Source organism: Anopheles maculipalpis, chromosome X, assembly GCF_943734695.1.
Source record: "Anopheles maculipalpis chromosome X, idAnoMacuDA_375_x, whole genome shotgun sequence".
In the NCBI taxonomy this organism is placed as follows: domain Eukaryota; kingdom Metazoa; phylum Arthropoda; class Insecta; order Diptera; family Culicidae; genus Anopheles; species Anopheles maculipalpis.
The window spans coordinates 6,018,734-6,039,147 of NC_064870.1; the positions used below are offsets into that span (position 1 = coordinate 6,018,734).

General features: G+C 41.8%; 2 protein-coding genes across 2 annotated transcripts in view; both read left to right on the forward strand.

Moving 5' to 3' along the window:
• Nucleotides 1-3,451, forward strand: part of LOC126559078 (protein MAK16 homolog A) — a 96,882-nt gene extending 93,431 nt beyond the window's left edge. Inside the window, exon 4 of the mRNA XM_050215196.1 lies at nt 3,440-3,451. The gene's annotated coding sequence lies outside the window, so the exon portion shown is untranslated. The remainder of the gene's footprint in view (nt 1-3,439) is intronic.
• Nucleotides 1-20,414, forward strand: part of LOC126564469 (eye-specific diacylglycerol kinase) — a 38,806-nt gene that overhangs the window by 8,431 nt on the left and 9,961 nt on the right. Inside the window, exons 4-6 of the mRNA XM_050221566.1 lie at nt 5,834-5,861; nt 6,723-6,852; nt 9,605-9,808. Of these exons, the coding sequence (XP_050077523.1) occupies nt 5,834-5,861; nt 6,723-6,852; nt 9,605-9,808 (362 nt within the window). The remainder of the gene's footprint in view (nt 1-5,833; nt 5,862-6,722; nt 6,853-9,604; nt 9,809-20,414) is intronic.

The window sequence follows — 20,414 nt, forward strand, 5'->3', positions numbered from 1 at the left end:
GTTGAAGTGCGCTCGTATTCTTAATTGCGTTCGTAGCCCCAGCATCCATCCGGTTGCTGGAACCACGTGCTTCAAGAAAGATAAGAAGCGTATAGAGGCCACACACACACAAACACACATGTCTGGGTATACTGTTGGGAAACGGCGCAACATTTCCTTTCCATTTTCCCATACTGCGTTACAGTGGAAAAGGGTACGCTAAAAACGGTACTTTGCCTCCATTACAAAGCAAAACAGCTTTGCCGTCGTCGAGTGGTGCAAGCGGGCGCAAGAAGCTCATCACCGAAGTGGGAAGTAGTTGGCAGAATAAAGAAGCAAGGAAAATAAACATCAAATTGTCAATCGAGATCAATTGGGAAACCCCTTGCGAGCCTTCGGGGCGTTTAAAGTGTGTGTCCCGTGTGGATCTGTGTCTCTATCTCTCTCTCTCTCTCTCTCGTCCAATTTGGCGACGAGCCCGGAAAAGATCAAGTGTAAGCAGTAGGCGCGTGCAGGACGCATATTAAAGCAAAAACGACCGGTCCCACTAATCATGAAACATTCTCACGTACACGGATGCGGATGCTGGGGACGGGGACCGTCTTTTGTGTTGAAGATTCCCGAAGGGTTTCGAAATCCCCAAACTCGTCTAATGGGCCCTGGCCCCGCCCGTTCGTCAGTCAGCACTGGGTGACAGTCTTGCTTTTGTTGTTGTTTTGGAACGTGCTTTTAACGTGCTGCAATGTAGTTCCCGTAAAGTGTTTGTTGCATCACAATATGACACCCTTTTCGTTTCCGTTTTTATTTTGTTGTTGCTGCGGCTGGTTTCGCTAATGGCGATACATTTGTTTGCTGTACGTTTACATCAAACGCTATTAGGTGGAATGGCTTTTTGATAGATAAGATGCATCTTACCTGTTTCGTTACGGTAACGATCACTCACACACACTGATCCTGTAGAATCTTTGCTACCTTGTATGCACTTGTGTTGGCAGTTTTGGGACTAGGAAGATTCGCAGATTCAATCCTTAGACAGATGCGAATCGGATTGGATCTCCAGATAGGCGAAAACTCGAAAAAGGACCCTTGTGAGAACGATTGAGGGGCGGCCCGGTGGTGCAGATGACAGCGGCGCCGGTCTTCAAACGGCAGAACTGGGGTTCAAATCCCATCCGGTCCCTGTCCTGTCCCCCCGTAGTGAGGACTGACTATCCTACTACGAAGTATCAATAAGTCTCGTAAGCCTTTCGATGGCCGCCGTGTCCTAGTAGGTCGTAAAGCCAAGAAGAAGAAGAAGAAGGAGAACGATTGAAGACATCTTGTATCGTTACTTCCATAGCGGGGCCGACCATCGCATGGCTTCACCGGAGTTCAAATTTCGTCCGGACAGTTTCCCGACTATTCCACTAGTAAGCCATTTCTTGGAGTCTTAGAGTGACCTAGAAGGTCGTTAGGTCCAGCAGTAGCAGAAGAAGAAGCAGTCTATATTGCAAGGACTCTTTCGACGCATATAACTATTAAAAAAAAAACTTCAAATAAAACACAGTCAACTGTATCGATTCGAATGTCACAAGAAATTGACAACTGACAACTGCCGCAAATGTAGGACAATCTCCTAGCAACGGAAACGCTTTTAGATTGATATCAAAGCGATATCAAATAGCACGATTTTAAATCCGTTTTGCAATTAACATATTAGAATGCGCACTGCCAGCTGCTGTCAAAGCGACGGCTCAGGTGTGCAAATAACCTTCCCCTGATGGAGCGTCTCTGATGTCATGCAGCGGCATCCTAATGCTTTACAACAAATGGCACACGGGCACGCCTTTGGATGCTCTTATCTAAACCACAGTTTTACCTATTCCGAACACATGCTGGCAGCGATAAAGTGTGACCTGAACGCGTTTGCTAACGCTTCCCTCTGCGTTATTCGTGTACAGAACGTTGCGCGGTTGTGTTGGCGCTTTGTTGGTCGAATGACATCAATTAAACCTGTACCGTAGGGCGTATCCGGAGAAATCGAGAGATAGAGAGAGAAAGAGAGAGAGAGAGAGAGAGAGTCTGTGCTCACAAGAGGGCAACGCAGCAGTGGAAGTGATTTGTAGCACAAAGAGTCAACAAACGACAACAAAAAAACTCGATCGCGAAAGATCATTGAACGAGAGTCATCTCTCTGACGCGGCGTTGGCGCACTACTAAACTGTCCAAATTGTCAGTACGATCTCTTACGCTGGTCGTGGCGTATCCCCAACCTGCGCTTACTCGTGTACACGTTTTGAGAGTGTGCTGTCGTCTCGCAGGCAGACTCGTGCGCGTCATAAACCGATCGACCGTACGGGAGAGCTGGTGCAGAAACGTGCGTGCGTATATTGTTTGTTTGTTTGCGCTCCACTTGCCGTTAACTGGCAGTGCTTGGTTTGTGTTAGCGCTTGTGTCTCACGATTATCCGAAAGATGGTAATGCAGCAGAATGACTGTGTAGTAGTTTGTATGAAGTGTCCAGCAAGGGAAGAAGTGATTCGTGGATTTTGGGCTGTAAAGAGTGTGCGCTGCTGATTCACGATCCTTAGTTGTACTTGATCAGGCAGGAAGGGTTCCCTCCCTACTGCAGTGGTCGTTAAGCCAAGATGAAGAAGAAGAAGAAGAAGATCTTGATCGAGAGATCGACACAACCGAAGTTCTTGTTGATGAGTCGCTGTTTGGGGATAACCTACGTGAGATCTTGACAGGCAGATGAGTTGGCTAGGCTTCGCGGGTATCCAACAACTTCAAAACCGTAGACTATGTACGTTTGCGGTTGTAATGTCAATACTCTAGACTCAGCTTCTAGACTATACACGCCTCTCTAGAGGAGTTGGTTTACCGTTTCTGGCTTGCTTGTCCTGAAATTACCCGCATCTCGATAGAATTTGTGAATAGTGCAACTGACAACGAGATAACTTATTCGTGGTGTACAACTCCAACGTCCAACAGCATGTGTTTGAGTTTTGAGACAGTTGCTCCGTGTCAAGGCTTTCTAACTCAATCGAATGCTACGAGCCACCGTATTTGGTCTAATTAATATAACTTCAGGAAAGTCCCCGACAAACGAACGCTGGCACAGTCAATGATGCCATATGGAAATAGTTGTTTGCAATCGCTTCTTGGGGCGGGGTTGTTTTTTTGGTGTGCGAACAGAATGACTAGATAAGATAAGCAGCACGCATCCGTGCCGCGTGAATAAGTTCTGTTTGCCCTGGGATGACAATTTCAAGTTTGGATGTGGTTATTAGCTGAAAGACCTAATTTACCCAATTTGCAAACTATTCCGGCTGGGTTGGTTAAGGAGCGCCGCTCGCAGGTGAACAACATATTTAGAGCAAATAAATAATGCACGCCCAAAGGAAGTCAAACCGAAATGGGTATCCAAGCATCGTCTTGTGGCATTTAGTGGTCATCTTGCACCAGGTATCATCAGTCAGCCGGGTTTGCTTGGCAGCGCACTAGCTCTAGGCTGGAACTAGTTGTGCATCGATTGTTTTTTTTTTTCGAAGCCATTTGGTGTGTAAATTTTGCGCTACCGGGTCAGCTATCACGGCGCGGCAAATGTTCGCAACTTGTACAGTTACCGACTCGAGAATATTATGCACGGTCGGCCGTTTGTGACTTTCTGCGAACCGTTGTCCGGGGCGGGTTAATAAAAATCGAGTTCGAGTTGTGTGTCCGGTGTCCAGTTTCGCTTTGCCCCGATGGTCGGACGGTTGTAAAAGTTTGTCGTCGAGAGGATCGTCGAGAGTTACGTACGCAAATATAGCTTTTGCTGCGAAATATTCTGTTACACTGCACTTGCAGTGTTTGCACGCCCGCCCAGTGCGGGCACTGAGCACTCCCGTATCCTAGTAAGACAAACATCCATATTGGCCGAGCAATATTTTTGTCGAACGGAACGGCACAAAAAATCCCCATCCCTCAAAGATAGAAGGCAAACTTTTGACCAACAGGTACCAGCTCACATATAGCCGTGCAACATCACATCACAGTGCAGAAACCTTATCAGATTAATACACACTTGTCTGTTGGATGTGTTTGCTATATTTGCACCATCCCTGCAAAAGGTCAGGGAGAACTTTTATTTATCATTGCGGCGAACCGTTGTGGACTTCCTCTTTGTTTGCATCGGTGGGTGCAAAATATTGCGTGTGTCGTATCTGCAGCGCGATTTGCAGCGATGCAGGCGTCGGTGTACGCTAATTTGCCGCCGGATTGAAATGAGCGCTCATTCGTGGAAATGTTGAAATAAATTTCATTTGTAACCAATTTAACCCCGCATCGCACCGGCACACTCTCTATACACTGGTCCAGATGGCGGGTGTTGCTGGCAGTCATCAATATTAAACGATCTTTTTTTTTTTTGTGTGTGTGTTTCGCTTCTGGTGTAAATGAAGGGGTTGGAACTTTTGAACTTTTAGTTTTGCTACCTATAGGTGTGGGTTTTTTATTGACGTTGTGTGTAAATAGATGGTTAGTGGAGGCTTTTGAAAAGGTTTGACAGCCAACTGACAAACACATGATGTCGTTAGTAAATAGGGTTAAATTGTTCATTTTTTTAAAAATATGTATTTAATTAGGATTCAATAAGCAAAAATTAAACTTCATGGCTTACTTTGATTAACTGTGCGTATATATTGCTGTGTCTGGAGTGTGGTGATTGAATCAGGTGCTCATTAGTGATCACCAGTCATGTAGGAATTGAATGCTTATCAATTGTTCTGGGAAAAGCAGTCCTACCGCATTTATTCCCAAACTAACTAATTTAGCCCAGTTACAAGGAAGGCTACACAACAAAACTATGGGACTTACGCAACTTATTTAAATTATATCGAAAGTCCTGAGCATATGCATGCAAAGGTTAAAATATTTGTAAAATCATTGTAATATGTTTTTCTCCATTTCCCGGTACTTTTTGTTAATGCCTTGATTATAAATTACCACTTCGCCTTCGAAATATAAGTGGGGTTTTTTTTGCATATCCTTGCAAATCTAGGCTTCTTGGATTGATAATTGGATCTTTTGTATTAAGTCTCTTGTTGGTTCAACAACCTGTCAGGTCTTGTTCATCATCCGATGGCTTGCGAGGCTTATTAAAACCACGTAGTTGGAGGAGGACTGACTGTCCTCACTACGGTCTGAAGATGACTGGTGCCGTTGTTGCATCTATCAGAACGTGAAATGAAAGCACCTTCTTTTGGTGGGGAAGAAGTATTTCGGACTTATAATTGCGACGAGAACGGAACGTAAACGTGATTGCAAGCTGTGCGAACCAACATCTTCCTTTATATGACTGTTCATGCAGCCTGAAGATTCTAGATGAGAATCTTCCTGGCTGGAACGTTGGATACATCGAGGCCTTACCTTTGGTAAGGGGGACTCTCGATGCTCATTGGTGGAGCTAGGCCCGGCCAGGCGACTTTGGATATTCAGAATGAATATCCCTTACAGGCATGTTGGAGGTTTGAGGCCTCACCTTGGGTAGGGGGACACTCAAACCTCTAGAAAGAATAGAATGCAAGGTTTAGCTTGTTGTACCTTCTGTCTAGACGGCTCTCTAGACAGCTCCTGGCGACCTAGAAGACAACTTTATTTATACCCAATACTTACAATAGTTTTTGTTCGTTTTTTGTAACCAAAACTTGGTCCTTAGTGGTTTTTCTTTTGGCATGAGATTTGCATGCTATGTGCATACAAACTAGGTCATGTGGAATTCACCAGTTGTAATATTTTGACGACAAGTCGGCTGATGGTTTCAAAATTTGAGTGATATTACAGCCTTTTTATGTCTCAAAAACTACAAAACAAGCTGTTTCTTGAAAAAAAAGTATTACGATTGTTGTGCTGCACTAGAATGTGCTGAGGAGGTATTAAGCAAATGTTTAATTACTAGAGCAAATGACAATACTGACACACATCACCTTCTTCGCCACCATCAGCGAAAGAAGACACGTCGATTAATGTTCGTCAAATTCGTGTGACTCGTGTACATCGTTCCTGAATATTTATACCGCGCAACCGTGTGTAAGCCAAAGAAAAAAACTCCATCAACCAACAAAATGGTGCTCCAATCAACCGCTTCCCTGCTGTGCATGGCGTGCATCCTGCGAACCGGCCATCCCAACAGGCCATCGGCAAGAATTTGCCCCAGGCCTAAGTTTCGCCACTGGTTACACCGCACCCGTGACCGACTGGCACAGATGTCCTGTTGCGGTTGCTGCTGTGGATGGAACGTCGGTCCGGTGGTTAGGGTAAGGCGCTCATCGCGTGCCCATTGTCGGCCAACGTATGGCCGGAGCTCGAGCTATGCCGGTCGGCGCAGTTCCTTCGGTACGTTTGCACCGGCAGTGCCTGGACGGCGCCGTCGTTCAACCATTACGGCAGATGGGTGGCGGGTGCGAAAAATCTCTGCCAGCGGTCGGTATATGCCACCGAGGGCACCCAGTGCTGGCGGGGAACCGTTCGGCAAAACCAACTCTTGGCCTGGACGACGGCGTGCGATACGTGTTCGTGACCGTTCGCTGGTAGCGCAGCGATTGCGAAGGTGGGGAAAGTAACATTCACCGAATGTTACAACAAGTTTACGTAAAAACAGAGCAAGAGATAATGGATCCTACAACACAGCAAGCGAAGAATTCGTGCAGATTTGTTTCAGCTTTTTTTTTTGTTGTGCGTAAGATAAATAATATGTCCTATTCTTTCCAATCCATTCCACAGTGGTGATCCCCATGGACGTCAGATACGTTGCACGCCCGACTGGAGTGAAAATGCCGTTTCCGGCGATCACCTTTGGGTGCCAACTTCTGTTTCCGGCGATTGCTGCTATGTTGGCGATAATGATTGCACGGTAAGCTTACCTAATCTAACGTTCATTCGTTTATTATGCGTCAGTATTTCACTAAACCACACTTAAAATCAAACTATTGCATACGTTCAGGCGCTGCATGTATAAAGGTGTCAAAACGTCAGCGATTCGGGAGTCGAACGATCGGAACTACATTTAAAAATAATTTTATAATTTATCGAAAGAGCATGAAAAATGTAAAAGAAAAATTTCGTTTGCATAAGTCGGTTTGAGTCCAGTGGGTACAATATCGGGGCAACTAGTGAAAATATACATTGCACTGTGTAGTAGTTACCACCATTTAAAAATAAAAATGCTGTGTTGTGAGTGGATAATTTTGTGGTTAACATCCCTTACCGGGTTTGGGTTTTGATGCATTCATGGCTTCATTCGAGATGCCAAAACAGCTAGCTCATATTTTTAGCGATTCTGGGAATTCATTCGTTTGGTCAGTTCGTTTCAGCGTGATACAAAATACGCTGCCCGTCAGGGCACAAATTTTAGATGCAAAAATTGCAACAGTCACTGTTTTAGGCTTGACTTTTTCTGTACATGTTAAGTTGAGTCTGCATGGACTGCAATTCTCAATGCTTATTAATAGAATGATTTTTTAGGGCTCCATTCGAGCCGCAACTGATATACTCTGCGTATAACCACAGGAATAAAGACACATTTAGCGGTTATGCTGTAAGGAAAATTGTAAACATTTTCGGATTGAATATTAAAGTCAAAATAGAATTCCAAATCCCCATAAAAAGGAATTCTTTGCTCTCCAATTCATTACTTTAAAAAGGTAATGTCTTCACTACAGCTTGGCATGAGTAGTTTAAAGTCTTGAAGTTTGGTCCTTTGTAAGCATAAGAAACAAAAGCACCAGGCGCCTCCATCGAAGGACTAATTTTTGTACTAGAGACATGAGTACGAAGAGGCAAAAAGTCTAACTTAGAATTGTTATAATCTGCGTCCAACGAAATGAGTGTTTTTTTTCTTCGCTCCTACTGATTCTCAGTGTTGCGCATTTTATGATTACATTTTTATTTCGAAAGGGACGGCCTGGCCTATCAAATTAGCATAAAATGCTTGTAGGTGATTATTGAGAATCTAGATTAACTCATTCTCAGTTTATTTCATCAATTCATCCCCAACTTTGACCATGCAATTTTTAACTATGCAATCTTCTTCGAATTGATCATGCAATCCTCTTCGAATTGATCTAGAAAATTGCGACCTAACGGTACTGGGGCACACTTAGATTGGCTATTTGAGATGCCTTCCCCAAACGCTCCCAAACGCTCCTCTTTGTCCAGCGCTTGCTTCTAGAACTAATCGCCTTCTCTGTGGTTCGTTTTGATACATGTCTTAAACACGATGAAATTGAAGTTTTTGTCCTTCGAAGAGTACGCAACCACGTAGCATACATACCAGGCGTCTCCATCGGAAAAATAATGAACTTTTAATATAAAGAAACGGTTCCCTTTCCGGGTGATACGGTCTCCGGTCTCCATCGTAATCGAATGATTTGCGTAGAAGTGTCAACTTGCACCAGTATCAAACGGCTCACCAGTCTAGCATTATCTTTTATAGCAAACAATCACATTTTTAAGCAATAAGCGCAATGCATTGAATGCTTTAGCTATAAATCACAATGGATCCTGCACATCATTATACTAGTTCTCTTTTTTTTTTTTTGTTCCGATTCGAGCAAACGAATCATACGCTTGCGAGAACTAGTCTACAAAAATAACAACTAACTCCTTCCAAAACATTGCGCAAAACGTGCCAACCTACAGATTGCGTGTGCGGGCGTACTCTCGATAGCAAGATAAATAAGCTCACATCGCTGAAAGCATTTTGTTCCTGTCTTGCTTGGTTTTCCAATTTTCCAAAGAAGCTAGACAATGCCGTATGTGATTCATTCTAAACATCTTACCGATGAACCGAACGGAGTTCCAAGTACTCGTCCGAGTACTGGCCGATCGGAAGCGCTTAGTGTGCATTGTAGCCCTGGATTCGGACTACTTCGGGCCTTCGCTCGCCGGACCATTTTATGGTGCTAGTTTTTATCGTAAAAATCTTTTACGATCGTTTGCCGGCTGCAGCTTCCTGCATCGAATGCAAATTTTTCCTTACTACCCACGCAAGGTGGTGGAAGATGTTTTGTTTGACTACTGTGTGAACAATTGCACAATAGAGGATGAGATGGTTGAAGCCGCGCGCGTACACGGCTGCAAGGATGGTTGCATTTTATGTGCTTAAAAATGAAGCTCAGCGATTGCTGGCGGTAAATGCAGTGTCGCCAAGCATGGCAATCGCTAGGATGATGTAAAGTTTACGACCCAAACTATGCGCACTCCGGACGGGTGTGATCGATCATATCATATCTTCAGGTTTTGGCGAAGTTGCGTGACAAATCCCGTGTCCGTGTTGGTGCTGATGTGTTTTATTTCCGTTTTTCGATCGATGTTATGGGGTCCAAGTGTACGCTTTTGTCATGCTGGGTGGATAATAAAAAAAAAAAAAGAACCCCCAAACCGAGCGCACCGATGCCGATTGGCTCAACCATATGCAGCTTTTACAGCCAGCAATAAACACGTTCGGCATTAAATCTGTTTTCCCCCCTTTTCATTAAACGTTCCGTACCGCGGGTTGTTTCGATTTTGTTTTTCATCTCGTTTCTGTTTTTTGTTTGTTTGTTTCGTTTCCTTTGACTGTGCCGGCCTGCCTCGACCGACTCGACTGACCGATCGGGACGCAGAAGCACGGACCACGGATGAAGTGTGCCGCCTGCAAGATCATCTCCCATGCGAGCTGCATCTCGGTGCTGATGGAGCGCAGCCAGCTGCAGTGCAAACCGACGTTCCGGGATGTTGGCGTGCGGCAGTATCGTGAGCAGACGAAAACCACCCACCATTGGGTGCATCGGCGCACCGAAAAGGGCAAGTGCAAGCAGTGCGGTAAGGTATGTGGCACAATTGAAGGGGGGGGGGGGAGAGGGTGGTTTCCGGTTTAGCACAATAAAATACACAAATACATAAAAATCATATCGGTGCAGTTTGCACCTATTAAGTTGTGATGCGATGAGAAACAAAAGCAACGCTCGACTGCATGCGGCACTATTGCTTAATGCTTGTATGCAGACCAGCAGCGAAGGGCATAAAGATTGAACCTCATAAACCGCAAAATTGAGGATCTGTGATGTGTGAAGTCGAATTTTTGATTTATATTGACAATGGGATGAAGGATGGTTTCGGTTATAAAACTGAAATCGTTTTCGCCAGAAGCTATCAAATATTTGGGCGATCAAGCAGAATCACCGCAAATTCAGTGAATTCGCCAGGAAGCAGTTCGTATGTGCAGTTTTATTTTATGGAACACCTTGTTAAACCAATTTTTATAGTTTGGATGTTTCATCAAATAAAAATAGTCGATACGTAGCTGCTTTGGATGGATTTACGCAAAAAAGGGGGCCTTCAAATACTTCAAAACATAACCAAGAACTTATCTCAGTTGACACCAGTAGTTTGAGTTCCATTTTAACAGTCCATTTACATCTGAAATATATGAGACATTACTGAACGCTGTTCAAGATGAAGTGAACTCAATTGTTCAAACGTATAATCTCGCATGAGCCCAGACCCTGGAACCCTGGAGACCTAGCAGCATTTATGCCGTTAAATGTCAGAACTCATAAAAATAGAAAAGCTGGCGTAAAATCCAACTACAAGAACAAGAACATATCTTAGTTTACATCAGCGTCAGCAGTTTGATCCTGCTTTATTTGACGTATCATCTTGTGAAACAGCCACGAGTTCCAGGATTCTTGATTGATTCCAGAATATCGCAGAATTAAATTTGCGGGTTTACATTCGGGGGATTCGGGTTTACAAAATATCTCGTTCTGTTATGAAATCTGCATGGAACACTTGGTCATCAAGGACTTCGCGTGTCAATTAATAAAGTGTGATGCACTATTTCGACCAAATGTCCAGATAATGAACCTCATCCAGAAGGGAATGTTCAAGCTGCCCGAAATGGCAGGCAGCCCTCAGGAAATCTCGAGTACTGCATCTAAGAAATTCTGCATCAATACTACGATACTACTAATGCGTTTTGATCAACCGAGTATGCCCGGAATAACGCAAAATCCAAGGAGGAAATGCTTTGCGAAACATATGCGGTGTAGATCGTACAGCAACGAGTCGTCGTCTTGGAATAAAATAAAAAAATGCGTTTTGAAGCTTGAAGTAGTATTCAATTTCGCGAATGTCATAAAAAAGGTCTCCCTCGGTCAACTACTTCCTGCTGGATGCAGCTCAAATCATCATAACCCTTCATTGCTTCGAATTCCGAGCATTTATTGTAGAAACCCTAGGCGTGATGGAGATCTCGTTTGTCTGGCTTTGCTAGCTCGGAATTTTAAAATAAAGGCTATGCACTGCTCTGCCTGTCACTTGGATGGCTTTTGAGCTGTAAAATGTGGAATTTTAAGATTCAAATTTCTTTTTACGAAACGGAAGCCGACCGTACAAATGAGTTGGACGCCACCGGGCGCTTCCTCTAGCGCAAAAACGCTAGAGCAAATCATTGATTGGATTTTTATCGACAAATTTTTGGTACCAGAGTTGGTTAAAAACTCGGTGGGACCTCAAGAGATGCTGCTTCGCAGGATTTCATATCGGGTTTCGGGGAGAAGGTTTTTTTGTGTTTTGTTTTTGTTTTTATTTTTGTTCTCAATCATACCCAAGCGCTGGTGGGAGCGGATAGTCGATCGTGTTGCTGGATCCGAATGCAATCACTGCTCGGTTCAGTTTGCCGAAGCCGTTGATTGCAGCAGGCAAGAACGCGAAAAAATAAAATCAAACCCACAGCAATACAGCATCAGCGGAAGCCGAACATGGTATGCATCGGTTCATCGGTCATTCGGGATATTCGATCCGGAAGCCATCGGTTGTGTTGCGCGTCACTATTTATGATGCAGCCGCACTGTCAGTGATGCTTCATTAGTTGCGCTACCGTTCTAGTGAACACATCGCTTGGGTTCTGTGATGGGAAGCGATGCAACAGTTGGTTTGATCCTGTGTGTTGTTACTATTGTGAGCGAGCGAGTGTGTGTGTGTATGTGTATTTGCAATAATGGCGATGGCGATAGTGATGTTGTTTAGCTATCTGTGCTTGCTGCTGCTGGTAATCGCGATACTAGTTGGTGGAAAACAGTTTGTATACGAATCATCTAACGTGTTGTTTGCTTGGCAATGCTTTGCATTTTAGATGTTTTTTTTAAGTATATCAAAAATGTAGTAAAAATGAGTTCGTAGGAAGCCCAGAATAATAACATCCTGAGCTTTTTTACGCTTTTCTTGACATTTTTGAATATGTTGCAGTGGTTTCAGAATTGTAAGGTGTAAATCTTGTTGCATAGTAGGTTTTCTTTAGGTTCAAAAATCCATAAATTTTCGCCGTGCAAAGTTTTCTGCTTTTTATTTGGAGTGCCTTAAATAATTGAATCATTTTTGACCACCCTGAAAATACAGTGTGCATCTTGCCGATATGTGCTGAGCTCTGCATACATTTAGACCTTTTTCGCATAGTGACGATCAATCGCCAGAGGAGGAGGCAAAGGATGGGGTTTCCAAAGTCTTTTGCTCCAGAATTTAGATAATTAATGCAATAAGTTTTGACCAGTACATGAATATAAAGTACACTGTGCATCCTTTGAGACTTGTGCTTCGCTTTGCACACATATCTGAACCATCTGATCGGACAAAATTTTATCGAAATATTTTTAATCTGCAATTTACACAAAAAACAAGACAAAAAATGAACTTTTTCTTCCCTCTAAGATCGTCAAATGGTTTGCCAAAATTTTGCAAAACCGTGAATTCCACCAGTACTAAACCGAACGAGGCGAACGAGGCAGGGTGAGCAGGGAGCGCCCGAAAGCGTAGTAACATCGCATTCGCTGTCGTAACCGAATGCATCTGCTGCTCGGTTCGAGTCGCGCCGAAGCGGTTGGCTGCAAGCAAAGCATATGCACAAGCGCAACCCAGCCTGGTGATCGGGATCGGGCAGCTCGGAGAGAGCCTCGGGTATATGCACCGAACAGATAGCGCCTCACTTGCGGGCTGATGCGTATGCATTAGTAACGCAACCGTCCAGGTGATCACATCGCAATTCGCTCGTGCTGCACCGGTGTGATAAGCGATGCAACTGTTGGTTTTTAGTAGCTGCTAGTATGGTGTCAGTGTACCAGTGAGAATGGAGTTTACGTGGACGCTTAACTATTTGTGTTTGGTGCTGCTGCTAGTGATCGTGATTATATTTAGCGGCAAACAGTTTGTATTTTTGTACAACTTTTTTTGGCAGATAGTTTATGATTTATGGGAGTTTTTTTGTTTTTAAATTACTTTTGCAATAATTATGTTTAAATAAGTTTCTCCGAAAAGAATTCTTAAATAAGATATGTTTGATTTGAATTTGGAAGAATTTTCTCTTCTATTTTTTAACACAATAGAAGTTTAATTTTTGCTATTACTTTTAGTGGTAAAGAAAGTGTTCTCAATCAATTTTTCTTTATAGTGTTAACATTTTAATCATTTTTAAAAGGCGATAGAATTGTTTGGCCCTCTATCAAATATGGTTCAAATGCTGTCAATTATCGATCAACTTTCTTTGCTGCTGTGACTCGCTGCTGATACTTTTGGGTTAGAAAGTGAGGACACAAAACAAAGCAAAAATAAATAAATTTCATACAAGTTAAAGTGTTGCCATAGCAATTTTTTAAAATTTTACTCTTTTTTTGCTGGCAAATAATGTTTATTAGGCTTAATTTTAAAACCGTCACCCCGTAGTGGGGACTGACTAACCTAATGCATGATATCGGCATGAATGGCTACAAATGCATGCATGGCTACAAATGGTGTAGCCAAACACCTGGTGGACAAATGTTGGCGGACCATCGAAAGAAAGCGTTAAATAAAAGCCGCTCGAGAAGCAAAGGTAGACAGTGCAGAGTTACAGTTCGTTAACAAAGCACGTTGCTGATGCAACTCGAGATCCTAACATCAGTAAAGTAATGTCTAGAGTCTTATTTCAACCGTCAGTGTTCTCTTGTAAGAAGTAATGCTCTATCCGGCACTTATCGCTTAGTCCGCCTTCACTAAAATCAGTCACCGCGTAGAAGTGCAAGTTTGCACTCTTCAGTGTCGCGCTCCAAACGCATCGCGAAGTAAACCGTTGATATAGAACACATGCCAAGCCGTAAACCGAACCGAACCGAACAGTAGTTCACCACATGGCGACCGTGACAGTGGTTATGTTTTTTAGCATAACAAGCAAGGTAAAATGCCTTGTGCCGCTTAAAACGGCATGAACAGAAGGAATGCATAAAGTACAATGCATCCAAAAAGTGTATAATTACAGTGATTGTGAATGAAGTGAACCTCAGACTTATTACATGGCGTTAACATGTGCTCTGGATGCTGAAAAGTGAAATGGTTTGTCAATGATCTTTGAACGGATTTATTATATACAAGCGAAAGTGTCTGGGAATACACTACAAGGAAACCTTCGTGCAAAAAGTGACGATAATTGGCAATGTTTGAACAGAATAGTGCATTGTGTAACACGGAAAAATAAGTGGAGATGAAAAATATATCGGACTAACGTATAACCTATTGTTCGAGAACTTTTGAGAAATGCAAGTCTGCAAAAACTGCATTCGTACGAAAAATGAAAATGTTCAAGCGTGTATCATCTGACAATAGAAGTAATGACGTACACAGACAAAAGTGCAATGTGATATGATGCAATGATATGTCGCGTGATGGCTATCAAAAAAAAAAAAAAAGTGAACTCAATAACAGTGATGTGCACAATATGTGTAGCAATAAATTTGTCCTGAGTACAGATAATGATAACAGAAGACAGGCTGAGAATAATCTACAATTATCATATGGAACCTTTGGGACATATAGGCCATTATAGACTCTTTAAGATAAAGATAAAAAGTGGAATGTTCATTCACATAAAATTCCACAATAGTGTTCAACAAAAAGCACATAACCGACCGAACATATTGAAGGAGTGACAAGAAGGCGCATCCGTAATGATTATTCATGATGGTGGATGGCGAGACCACAGTCACAAAAGTGAACCGGCGGGATCTAAAGGGGCAGGAGTCTCCAACGTAGAAGCCTAAGAGCTAAAGTCTCAACAAGAATGGAAACATACAGGAGTTTCAACGTAGACGTGAACGACTACAGGTATCAACGTGAGGTGCCAACAGAAAACAATTACGCAGCAGCCGAGTGTTTCAACATAATTCACGACAGATAAGTAAATATTTTAAAGACAAATCAAGATCCACGAAAGTAAGAAATAAGAAAACAGAAACATGAAACATGTAAGAAATATTAAGACAAGGAAATAATAAGCCAAATAATACAAGAATAAATAATCGAAAAAATACAGATAACTTTTTTTTATATAAATGATATTGCTACTCTAAAATATTGCATATAATGCCAGAAATGACAAGTCTACAGTACAGACCAAGCTAACCCACATAAAGCTAAGTATAAACCGTTACAGCAATTAATACAAAAGGAAAACATATCCGAGAAAACGGAACAATCTTTCCAAAAATTGCTAACGGAATACAATGACATATTCCATTTACATACAGACAAACTAACAACTAACAACTTCTACGAACAAAAAATTAGGCTAGAAGACAAATCACCTGTGTATATACCGAACTATAATAATATAATATCAGGATTCCATCAGATCGACTATCGGAAAATTCTAGAAAATACACAGCTTTGTCGAGTCCCTATGGGCATTATCAATTCAAAAGACTCCCATTTGGACTGAATATTTCACCAAACAGTTTCCAAAGGATGATGACGATGGCAATGATAGGCTTATCCCCAGAATGTGCATTTGTATATGTAGACGATCATCTGACGAACTTAAGGAAAGTTTTTGAAAGACTTAGGAAATACAACCTAAAACTCAACCCGGAAAAAAGTTTCTTTTTCAAAAAAAGAAGTAACCTATCTAGGACACAAGATATCAAATAAGGGCATTTTAAGATAACACGCCTACAGGAGGTCATATAGGACAATGTAAAATGTACAAAAAACTAAGGAAAGAATATGTTTGGGCAAATCAAAAGAAAACAATTCAAAATTTTGTAAACAATTGCGATCTATGTAAATTAAAGAAACACCAGAAAAAAACCATCGAACCGTTTGTAAAAACAGATACACCCATACAACCATTTCAAATAATATCAATCGATACAGTTGGACCATTCGAAAAAACGTACAACAACAATAGATACGCTGTAACAATACAATGTAACTTTACAAAACACGTAACAGCAATTGCAATTCCAAACAAAGAAGCGACTACAGTTGCCAAAGCTCTATTAGAACATTTCATGTTGATATACGGAACTAATATATCAGAAATTAGAACAGATATGGGCACAGAATACAAAAATGAAATCTTTAGCAACATTTCTAAATTACTCAAAATAGAACAGAAATTCGTAACCGCAACACAAACAATAGGAGCATTAGAAAGAAACCACAAATGCTTAAACGAATACCTTAGCATTTTTTCAAATGAACACAAAGATGATTGGGATAATTGGCTCAATTACTACACATTCGCGTATAACACAACACCAAACTTAGAGCATGGTTATACACCATTTGAGCTAGTTTTCGGAAGAAATGAAAAATTGCATTGATTGGATTTTTAATGACAAGTTTTTGGTACCAGAGTTGGTTAAAAACTCGGTGGGACCTCAAGAGATGCTGCTTCGCAGGATTTCATATCGGGTTTCGGGGAGAAGGTTTTTTTGTGTTTTGTTTTTGTTTTTATTTTTGTTCTCAATCATACCCAAGCGCTGGTGGGAGCGGATAGTCGATCGTGTTGCTGGATCCGAATGCAATCACTGCTCGGTTCAGTTTGCCGAAGCCGTTGATTGCAGCAGGCAAGAACGCGAAAAAATAAAATCAAACCCACAGCAATACAGCATCAGCGGAAGCCGAACATGGTATGCATCGGTTCATCGGTCATTCGGGATATTCGATCCGGAAGCCATCGGTTGTGTTGCGCGTCACTATTTATGATGCAGCCGCACTGTCAGTGATGCTTCATTAGTTGCGCTACCGTTCTAGTGAACACATCGCTTGGGTTCTGTGATGGGAAGCGATGCAACAGTTGGTTTGATCCTGTGTGTTGTTACTATTGTGAGCGAGCGAGTGTGTGTGTGTATGTGTATTTGCAATAATGGCGATGGCGATAGTGATGTTGTTTAGCTATCTGTGCTTGCTGCTGCTGGTAATCGCGATACTAGTTGGTGGAAAACAGTTTGTATACGAATCATCTAACGTGTTGTTTGCTTGGCAATGCTTTGCATTTTAGATGTTTTTTTTAAGTATATCAAAAATGTAGTAAAAATGAGTTCGTAGGAAGCCCAGAATAATAACATCCTGAGCTTTTTTACGCTTTTCTTGACATTTTTGAATATGTTGCAGTGGTTTCAGAATTGTAAGGTGTAAATCTTGTTGCATAGTAGGTTTTCTTTAGGTTCAAAAATCCATAAATTTTCGCCGTGCAAAGTTTTCTGCTTTTTATTTGGAGTGCCTTAAATAATTGAATCATTTTTGACCACCCTGAAAATACAGTGTGCATCTTGCCGATATGTGCTGAGCTCTGCATACATTTAGACCTTTTTCGCATAGTGACGATCAATCGCCAGAGGAGGAGGCAAAGGATGGGGTTTCCAAAGTCTTTTGCTCCAGAATTTAGATAATTAATGCAATAAGTTTTGACCAGTACATGAATATAAAGTACACTGTGCATCCTTTGAGACTTGTGCTTCGCTTTGCACACATATCTGAACCATCTGATCGGACAAAATTTTATCGAAATATTTTTAATCTGCAATTTACACAAAAAACAAGACAAAAAATGAACTTTTTCTTCCCTCTAAGATCGTCAAATGGTTTGCCAAAATTTTGCAAAACCGTGAATTCCACCAGTACTAAACCGAACGAGGCGAACGAGGCAGGGTGAGCAGGGAGCGCCCGAAAGCGTAGTAACATCGCATTCGCTGTCGTAACCGAATGCATCTGCTGCTCGGTTCGAGTCGCGCCGAAGCGGTTGGCTGCAAGCAAAGCATATGCACAAGCGCAACCCAGCCTGGTGATCGGGATCGGGCAGCTCGGAGAGAGCCTCGGGTATATGCACCGAACAGATAGCGCCTCACTTGTGGGCTGATGCGTATGCATTAGTAACGCAACCGTCCAGGTGATCACATCGCAATTCGCTCGTGCTGCACCGGTGTGATAAGCGATGCAACTGTTGGTTTTTAGTAGCTGCTAGTATGGTGTCAGTGTACCAGTGAGAATGGAGTTTACGTGGACGCTTAACTATTTGTGTTTGGTGCTGCTGCTAGTGATCGTGATTATATTTAGCGGCAAACAGTTTGTATTTTTGTACAACTTTTTTTGGCAGATAGTTTATGATTTATGGGAGTTTTTTTGTTTTTAAATTACTTTTGCAATAATTATGTTTAAATAAGTTTCTCCGAAAAGAATTCTTAAATAAGATATGTTTGATTTGAATTTGGAAGAATTTTCTCTTCTATTTTTTAACACAATAGAAGTTTAATTTTTGCTATTACTTTTAGTGGTAAAGAAAGTGTTCTCAATCAATTTTTCTTTATAGTGTTAACATTTTAATCATTTTTAAAAGGCGATAGAGCAATACGGCCTGGCCGTCCCTGATGAATAAAAAAAAAAAAAAAAAAAAAAGGCGATAGAATTGTTTGGCCCTCTATCAAATATGGTTCGAATGCTGTCAATTATCGATCAACTTTCTTTGCTGCTGAACCTCGCTGCTGCTGCTGTTGGTTTAGAAATTGTAAACACAAAACAAAGCAAAAAAAATTAAATTTCATACAAGTTAAAGTGTTGCCATAGCAATACAGCCCGGCCGTCCTTTATGAATAAAAAAAAACATTGTTGTCATCATCAAAGTCAACCATCAATCAAGTCATCGGAAAAAAAGCAAAACGCTTTAAGCAAACACAATGATCAGCTTTGATCGTTTCTACTGGTGAAAGTAGAGGCTCGTGAATTTATAATATTGGCCTAGAGTTAGAGGATATTTTGGACTGTTAGTTTGCTTTCTTCTCCCTTCAATATCGATGGCAAAGAAGCAAACAGATCTATGGTGTGTTATAATTAGCATAGATTTAGGGGCTTTCATTAAAAGTTGAAATTGTACTGCGGCCGTTGTTAACGTCACTGCCATATCAATCCAATTCAATTCAAACTCAGTAAGCTAGTAGGAAAATGAATTTTTAGAGCAAGATTTATGTTTTCACCCCTCCTTAAAGCACCTCAGGTTCAACGCTATCTAGCGCCTGAAGGTATGCAACGAAAAACGATAATTTTTTCGTCAAAATGAAAAGCATACTGAATAACATGATACCAGTGAAAACTTTTGTAAAAAGCAGCAATAGTTCCGGTAGCCATCCGAACCCAGCGTAAACGCGCCCCATTAGTTATACTTTTTATGAACCAAGCACATATCCACAAACTAGCAAACTGACGCTCCAGCAATCCAGCAATTTGAATTGTTTCACCGCAGCGAAAGCTAACGCACGCACCAATCAAAAAGGCATACAATCGCCGACCAACATTCGCACAAACCTGGGTGTGTAACACGAGCGCGAGCGTTCCGGGAAAACTACCAATAACCCAGGCGTAATTGGTAACCTTTGCGGGCGGAAATTGACAATGAGTGTTGGACGCCGGATGCAACAGATAGCTTTCGCTGTATGTGATAGGATTTTTTGTTTTTGCTCTCCGTGCTTCCTTTCTTGGTAGCTCAACTACCGTACCAAGCGAAACAGAACCAACATCAGCGTTAGCAAGTGGGTGACGCTTTTGACTCGCAACATGCAACAAGTAGGGTTTCGATTTTTATTTTTATTTTTTTTTTAATTTTACCCTTTTATTTTGCTGGCAAATAATGTTAGTGGGGACTGACTAACCTAATGCATGATATCGGCATGAATGGCTACAAATGGTATAGAAGACGCACAGGCGTAGGCCTAAAAGTTGAGTGAAATGGAAAAAAATATGAACGAAGTTTGAATCAATCCTTCCTCCCACTAATGGACACTGGTTTGAATTACGGAATGTCTACCAAAGGTTGATTAACCTGGCCGACTTGTTGCCCTTAGCCATCGGCAAATGTTCAAGGGTAGTTTTGTACCGAGCATAGACAAACAGTTTGGTGGATAAATCACTCGTTCAAATGTTTGGAATCATTTTTTCATGTTCAACGCGGTATCTAGGAACAATACTTGCATTTATTGAACAATGTACTCTTTAAACATTTTTTTTCTCTTGGCTCAACGACTTAAATTGAAGGCTCATAGATGCTTGAAACGAAAGACTCTAGGACGGGGGCCTTCTCGAGACTTTTTGACATTTGTTTTACTCAAGGAATCAAGGATTTCAACCAATAGTCGA